Source organism: Aedes albopictus, chromosome 3 (genome assembly GCF_035046485.1).
Source record: "Aedes albopictus strain Foshan chromosome 3, AalbF5, whole genome shotgun sequence".
Classification (NCBI taxonomy): domain Eukaryota; kingdom Metazoa; phylum Arthropoda; class Insecta; order Diptera; family Culicidae; genus Aedes; species Aedes albopictus.
The window spans coordinates 132486895-132495453 of NC_085138.1; the positions used below are offsets into that span (position 1 = coordinate 132486895).

At 46.0% G+C, this 8559-nt stretch overlaps 1 protein-coding gene across 1 annotated transcript; it reads left to right on the forward strand.

The window, feature by feature from the left end:
* The first annotated feature begins 3725 nt into the window (after window positions 1–3725).
* Window positions 3726–4673, forward strand: LOC134290362 (uncharacterized). The gene has a single exon (XM_062857483.1). It carries the CDS (start codon window positions 3726–3728, stop codon window positions 4671–4673), a length of 948 nt encoding a protein of 315 aa, XP_062713467.1.
* The last annotated feature ends 3886 nt before the right edge of the window (window positions 4674–8559 follow it).

Below are 8559 nucleotides of genomic sequence, written 5' to 3' on the forward strand. Positions count from 1 at the left end.
ACCAGCAATTCGAGAAGAAAAGCTGGATTCCTTAGTTGATTTCGCTGTACATGTACAGAACTTCTGCGCTACAGTTGATGCTTGTGGATTGCAGGAATATATGTACAATGTTTCTCTGCTTCATCAACTAGTCAGCAAACTACCTCCATCGCTCAAACTCAATTGGGCGCAGCATCGTCTAACGATGCCTACAGTCAACCTGGCGACCTTCAATGCATGGATTTATGCTCTAGCAGAGGCAGCAAGCGTTGTAACGTTTCCATCGTCAACACAACCGGAGAAGTCTTCCCAAGCGGAAACTCGAGGGCTCAAGAAAGGCAATGCGTACCTTAACGCTCATTCCGAGTCTTCATCCGAAGAAACCCATAGTACTCCATGGAATGAACATGCCGCTACAAAGCCAATGCAACCGATGCAAAGTTGCCAGATCTGCAAAGCAAACTGCAAGTCTGCTGAAAAATGCATGCGCTTCTTAGAGCTCTCCAGAGATTCGCGATGGGCCGCTGTCAGGGAGTTTGGATTTTGCAGGACTTGCTTACGGATACACAAAGGAAGCTGCAATGCCAAGCCGTGTGGAAAAAAACGGATGCCCCTTCAGACATCACGAGTTGCTGCATAATGATTCGAAGCAAAGGACACATAACACTGAAACCACGAACAACAGCGAAACCACACCAGCTGCTCCACCATGTCCCGGTCCGTCAGGTTGCAACAGCCATAGGACAACTGCCAGCTCAATGCTTTTCCGTTATCTTCCTGTTGTCCTTTACGGTAAAACGGGTGCAGTTGAAACATACGCTTTCCTGGACGAAGGTTCAGAGCTCACCCTACTCGATCAAGAGCTTGCTGAAAACCTTGCGTTGGACGGTGCAGAGCGTCCGCTATGCCTTCGATGGACCGGGGGAACCGAACGATGCGAACCAAATTCACGAGTCTACAATCTTCAAATTGCTGGAATCAGATAAGGAAGTAAGCGATTCGCCATCAGTGATGTCAGGTCGGTGAAAGACCTCATGTTGCCAACACAAACACTGGACATGGATGAGTTAGCCAAGCAGTACCCACACCTTCGGGACTTACCTATCGATTCATATCGGGATATTCGTCCACGCATCCTCATTGGAACGAAACATGCTCACCTAGGACTTGTCATGAAAAATCGCGAAGGAGAATTCGGACAGCCGATCGCCGTAAAGTCACGGCTCGGATGGACGATCTGTGGAGGAAATGGACCTGACCACGAAGCAAATCTTCATCATTACAGCTTCCATATCTGTCCATGTAACAATTCATCCGACGACGAACTTCACCAGGCGATGAAGAACTATTTCTGTCTCGATAGCCTCGGAATAACAAAATCTGACAATCTGCTCGTATCCGTCGAAGATCAACGTGCTTTGGCTATGCTTCAGACTCTTACTTGTCGCAAGGATGATCGGTATGAATCCGGTCTACTCTGGCGCTACGATGACACCCGTCTACCAGATAGTCGGCCCATGGCGTTGAGGCGATTCCATTGTCTGGAAAACCGCATGAACAAAGACAAGGAACTGAACACGACTCTGCAAACCAAGATCGCGGAATACCTGTCAAAAGGATACATCAGGAAGCTCAGCGAAGAAGAACTGAATCAAAAGGTTCCTCGCCGGTGGTACCTACCGGTTTTTCCCGTAACAAATCCAAATAAACCTGGAAAAGTGCGGATAGTGTGGGACGCTGCAGCCAGTGCTTACGGGACGTCGCTCAATTCAGCACTATTAAAAGGGCCGGATCTACTATGTTCCCTCCTCACGATTCTTTTACAATTTCGAGAACGCCGAATCGCTCTTACCGGCGATATTCGTGAGATGTTTCACCAGGTACTGATTCGAGCAGATGACCAACTCTGCCAGTGTTTCAACTGGATGAACGACCGTGAAGAAATTGAAGTGTATGCCATGCAAGTGATGACATTCGGAGCATGCTGCTCCCCTAGCACCGCACAGTTCGTAAAGAATATTAACGATGACCGCTTCAAGGTAGAGTATCCAGCTGCGCACCAGGTCATCACAAAGTCCCACTACGTCGACGATATGCTTCTTAGTGTTGACACCGACGAGCAAGCCATCAAGTTAGCTGAAGACGTGAAATACGTCCACGGTCGAGGCGGGTTCGAGATAAGAAACTGGATCAGCAACTCAACGATAGTTTTGGAAGCGCTGCAGGGAACTGATGTAAACGAAAAGTGTCTGGACCTGGCATCAGAACTAGCTACGGAAAAGGTTCTGGGCATGTGGTGGAACACTACAGATGACGTATTCACGTATAAGATTGGATGGAACCGTTACGATCCGGCCTTACTAGGAGGTCAAAGACGCCCAACAAAACGGGAGGTTCTCAGAGTGCTGATGACCATTTTCGATCCACTGGGATTGATTTCTCACTTCCTATCTTATTTGAAAATTCTGCTCCAGCAAATCTGGCGATCCGGTGTACAATGGAATGAGGACATCGACAGCGACGCCTACGATAAATGGCTTACATGGCTGAAGGTTCTTCCACTGGTAGAACACGTACGGATACCCAGATGTTACAATTCCCAGTACCTTGTGCGTGAAATTGACGAAATTCAGCTCCACACGATGGTAGATGCCAGTGAGAACGGCACAGCCGCCGTTTGCTATCTACGTTTCTTGAAAGGCGAAACCATCTTTTGCTCTATCGTCGCTGCGAAATGCAGGGTTGCACCACTCAAATTCACGTCGATACCACGATTGGAACTCGAAGCTGCTCTAATCGGCGCCCGTCTGGCTCACACTGTCGAAGAATCGCTCACGATCCAGTTCCAAAGGAAGCTGTTTTGGTCCGATTCCAGAGATGTCCTTTGCTGGATTAATTCGGACCACCGTCGTTACAGTCAATACGTTGGCCACCGGATCAGCGAAATACTCGAATTATCCGAACAACACGAGTGGCGATGAGTACCAGGGAAGCAGAACCCCGCTGACGACGCAACAAAGTGGAGCAGTCCACCTGAATTATCATCCGAAAGCAGATGGTTCAAAGGCGCCAATTTCCTCTGGCGCACTGAGACAGACTGGCCGGCATTGCCCAATCGGAAAGATTCCACCGAAAACGAGCTGCGCTCTACTCTGCTGGTACACCACGTTCGAACGGAATCGGTTATCTGCGTCAACGACTTTTCTAGCTGGGAAAGATTACTCAGAGTTACCGCATTCGTCCACAGATTCGCCTATAATTGTCGTCAAAAGCGCATGGAAAAACCTACAGCCACAGGCCCCCTTGCAGCGAACGAGCTTTGCAATGCCGAGCGCTCACTAATACGCCTCGCTCAAAGTGAATCGTATCCCGACGAGATAATGGTTCTGCAAAAACTGCCAGAAGAACCTGAGTCGCTAACAAACAACATTCCAAAGACTAGTCCACTATATCGATTGACACCAAGGTTGGACAGTAATGGAATCCTCCGAATGCGGACACGCATCGCTGCTTGCCATTATGCTACAGATGACGCCAAAAATCCAATTATTCTCTTTCGAAAACACCACACCACCAGCCTGATCGTAGCATATTACCATAAAAAATACCCCCATCAAAACCATGAAACTGTTATCAACGAGATCCGCCAAAAGTTTCACATTTCCCAACTACGCGCCTGTTATCAGCAAGTACGAAGAAATTGCCAAAGATGCAAGAACCATCAGGTAGCACCCACCCCCCCGTACATGGCCGACCTTCCACCCGCTCGTCTAGCAGCTTTCACACGACCATTCACGCACGCAGGGATCGACTATTTCGGGCCGATTGAAGTCACTGTCGGCAGAAGAGTGGAAAAGCGATGGGGAATGATAGTGACTTGCCTCACCGTCCGGGCCATTCACCTCGAAGTCGTGCACTCTCTCAGCACGAGTTCCTGTATCATGGCTCTCCGGAATTTCATGGCACGACGTGGTACCCCTCAAAAGGTCTACAGCGACCGTGGTACTAATTTCGTGGGTACAAATCGAGAACTGCTTCAGACCAACGAAACTATCAACGAACTCGAGTATATGGAAGAATTTGCTAAATCTGGCATCGAATGGGTCTTCAACCCACCTCTCGCTCCGCACATGGGCGGTAGTTGGGAGCGGTTGATTCGCACTATAAAGAACAATTTGATGGTTGTATGTTCATCTAGAATACCCTCCGACGAAGTGTTCCGCAATTTGCTTATTGAAGTTGAGAACACTGTCAATTCGCGACCCTTATCCCATGTGCCAATAGATGAGGATTCGGCACCTGCACTGACACCGAATCATTTTTTACTGGGATCTTCAAACGGAACAAAGCCCCTCAGCCAACTGGACGACAGCGGAGCGCATCTCCGTCAAAACTGGATTACGTCACAGTGCCTCGCAAACCAATTTTGGAAACGTTGGATAACGGATTACCTGCCCGAGATCACTAGAAGAACCAAGTGGTTTCATAGATCCAAACCGATTGCCATAGGCGACGTGGTAGTCATTGCCGACCCAAAGATGCCACGTAACTGCTGGCCGAAGGGCAAGATCATCGGGACAAAGGTCAGCACGGATGGTCAAGTCCGGTCTGCAACGGTAAGGATATCGAATGGAGTATACGATCGCCCAGTGACGAAGCTAGCAGTATTGGATGTTGGGTGCGACAACAAGTAAGCCAGCCTTCAGGCGTCCTACCTGGGGGAGTGTTGACCGCAACGCGACTAGCGCACCTTCCATTATTACCTGCATACGCCGCTGCTGTCGATGAGTGGTAACTATCCATCCTACTACCAACGATTTGGTAAGTAACCCTACACCGATAAGAGTAAAACGAACAGAACCAAAACAATCCCGAGACAATACAACGATATCGCAGTTGGATCGCATGTGCTCGAGAATTATTACCAAGATTGTAGTTTATTAGGTACAAAACAACCCACAAAAATAGTGTAATTATTATAGTTAAGTGTTATTATCAGTGCCCAATACTAGATTACACAAATTGGTAAGCAACACACACTTAAAATAAATTACCGTATTCAGCTGTTCTATTTTCGGTAAAAGTTCAGATTACCGAATGTTCAGCAACATATTACCGAAGCTCGTCAAAAAATTACCGAACGTTCGGTAAACTCTACTGAATCATCGGTAATGTTTAACTATTTAATACCGTGGATAGGTAATTACATTACGCTGCTATCATACAGGTTACATCTCCATTCGTGGCTGTGCTAGTGGCCTGTTGGTCGGATTGGTAAATCATACGCCACAATCGTGCGAATCAGCATAATTCACCTTCGGTGCGAAGCTAGGAAAACGCATCAGCATAAGCGCTATCCGGTAAGCAAATCAAACCCACTCCCATTTAAATGCTTAAGTGTTATTTTTCACTATTAGAAACTATTTGTGTGCATAACTAGGCCGACGAACCGTTAGAATCGTGAACAGATACCTAGTAAAGGGACTAAACGTAAGTCAAAATCATGATGTTATATATAAACCAAACTTATATCTATAGCTACACCAAATGATAATCAGAGGTCTACATAACAGTAGATACGTAGCACTTAATATTAAGTATGAACTCAGTTTGAATTTATCATAAACACTTTTTGCATTCGCCTCCAGGAAATTATATTCTCCAATACTGAATTGCTTGAGTTTTATTTGCCTTCGGCCGGAGAATAACATTTTGGAAACCGTTCCCGTTGAAACTGAGTTTCAACAACGATGGAGCTCCACGTTGGAGATTCAGTTGTGAGGCCACCATGCACGAATTATATACCGCAGGCATCTATTGATGAAGACCTGGAGCCGTTGAGTGTTCTCCTTTGATACACACCAGGTTTCACTAGCGTATAGCAGCACAGATTTCACATTCGAGTTAAAAATTCGGATTTTGGTGCGCCGACTAATCTGGTTGCTTTTCCATACATTTCTTTAACACGCAAAAGCAGCCCTCGCCTTCTTGATCCGTGCACCTATGTTGATCTTGGTGCCGCCATCGGCCGCCATTTGGCTACCAAGATATTGGAAGCTTTCAAAATTCTCCACTGATTGCCCAGCTACCATAAAGCTGGAAGGGTTGACCGTGTTTACATCCAACGATTTGGTCTTGTTGACGTTAATGGTAAGACCTGCCGCTGAGGAGCGATTGGCAAGATCATCGAGCTTGCTCTGCATATCAGAGCGCCGTTGAGCTAGGAGAGCAACGTCATCAGCCAGTTCGAAGTCATTTAGGTGCTCCATAGTAATGGGTTGCCACAGCAATCCACGATTTGGTTCACGGTCAATCGCACCTACCAAAATCTCGTCGATTACGATGAGGAACAGTAGCGGTGTAGCATACATCCTTGCCTCACTCCAGCAACGACACGACCCGGATGGGATCGGACAAAACACCGTTGTGCAGTACTCTGCACGAAAATGCTCTGTACTGTGCTTCAATGAGGCCGATGATTTTCTCAGGGACACCCTTGCGCCTGAGGGCTTCCCACATGTTTCCGTGATTGAGACGGTCGAAAGCTTTTTCGTAATCAATGAACATCAGGTAGAGAGACTATTGGAAAATATTGATTTGCTCCAGAATGATACGGAACGTGACAATATGGTCCACGCAGGATCGTCCGGCACGGAATCCTGCTTGTTGCCGTCGGAGAGTTGCGTGAATCTTCTCCTGTATCTGGTTAAGGATCACTTTGCAGAGGACTTTGAGAACGATACACAGTAACACGATGCTCTGCCAATTATCGCATACAGCCAGGTCACCCTTTTTGGGTACCTTTACTAGGACGCCTTGCATCCAGTCGGCCGGAAATATCGCGGTTTCCCATATGTTGCAGAATAATTGATGCAGTAGTTGTGCGGATACTACGAGGTCAGCTTTGACCATCTCAGCTGATATGCGATCGACCCCTGGGGCTCATTCCTCGTCGTGCACTATAACGAGACAGTTGTACTTTCCCGTGCTCCTTCAGTTTCGCGATTCGGTAGAGTTTTTTCTCCACGCATCAAAGCGTGGAGTTTTTTATATCAAACGGTTTCCTATCGAAGTCGAGATCGAAGTTTCTCATCAGAAGCAAATCGGGTTCCACACTTGGAAGCGCTAGCCCTGGCCTAGCCCCACGCATCAACGAGAAGGCATCGAGGGATTCATTCACCGAAGCCAAAACCGTGCCTGCATCAAACCGCATCCATACGACACACGACGACGACGACGACGACGACGACGACGACGACAACGCCGGTAACGACAAAGCGTAAAGGTCGACGACAGCGGTCACCAACAAGCACCTATCTACATATAGGTACACATCGGCTGTGAACAGATAAGTTGCGTATTTTGTTTCTTTTCTGCCGCGCTATTGTTCCCCAGTCCACCGCCTAGCTCGCCGTGATAATTTAATTTTCGATGGTACAGTAGTTCCGACTGTAGTACGGATTTCACGGACCATTTTCATCACATTTTTTTTTTGTACATATATTTTTTTGAGTTGCTATCCTCCTTTTTCTTTGTTTTTTTTTTTTTTTGTTTTTTTTTAATATTTTCTCATACTAATATAGTATTTAAGTAACCCATTTGAATTGGTTTTTTTTTTTAGTTGCTATCCTTTTTCTTCATATTTTTTTTTCTTCTTATATCCCTTATTCCCCGATTTACAGCAGCTGTCATGGGTATTTTTTTGGTTTGACTCCTTTTTGCTTCGCCGCACTCTTATCACAGTGGTTCAAAAACCTTTTTCTTTGGATTTATTTTCGCTTTTTCTTGACTTGGTTGTTTCTCGACGTAGGGCTACTGGATGAATTCAGGTAGAACCACGTCTTCGAATTAGTGCTTGTTTTTTTTTTTTTTTTTAGTTGCTATCCTTCTCTTTCTTTATTTTTTTTTTCTTTTTTTTATATTTTCTTATATTAGTATTTAAGTACGTATTTGAACTGGCTTTTTTTTTAGTTGCTATCCCTTTCCTTCTTTTTTTTTCTTTCGTTTTTTCCCGGTTGATATTGTTTTACAACATCTGGTTTCGGTTAGGTTTGTTCTTTTATTGGTTGTAGTTCATACTCAGCTTAGTTGATTCCATTACTTGTTTCCCTGCGGAAGAATAAAGTAGGCCCGCATGGAAACAAATGACACCGATGGGGGTTCGTCGGATCTCGTAATTTCATCCGATGACGAGACGGTCCCTGGTTTGTCCACTAACTCAATAGTGCAAACTCAGAACTCTGATACCATGGAGACTGGCGATAATCAAAATAATCCAGGGGTTTCTCAAGTACTCCGTTGTGCTGTTTCTTCCGGAATTGTTCCAATTAGTTCTTTGGTGAATGAAACACGGTCTCAGCCCATGGTGAAAAATCTCTTGGTTACAAATTTTTGTCCGCCTGGCAATTCATCTCAACCCCCTGTATTCTCATCTACCCCTGGATCATCTCCTAACCTGGCGAGCCCCCGCCCGAAAGTTTACCCACCCGGATCTAAGGGCCCCTTTCTGGTTTTCTTTCGGCCCAAACCGAATGGAAAAAAGTTAAATAAATTACAAATCGAAAAAGATCTGGCAAAATC

Coding starts and splice junctions, on each gene's coding strand:
- LOC134290362 (XM_062857483.1), top strand. CDS start 3,726: ATGGCCGACCTTCCACCCGCTCGTCTAGCAGCTTTCACACGACCATTC.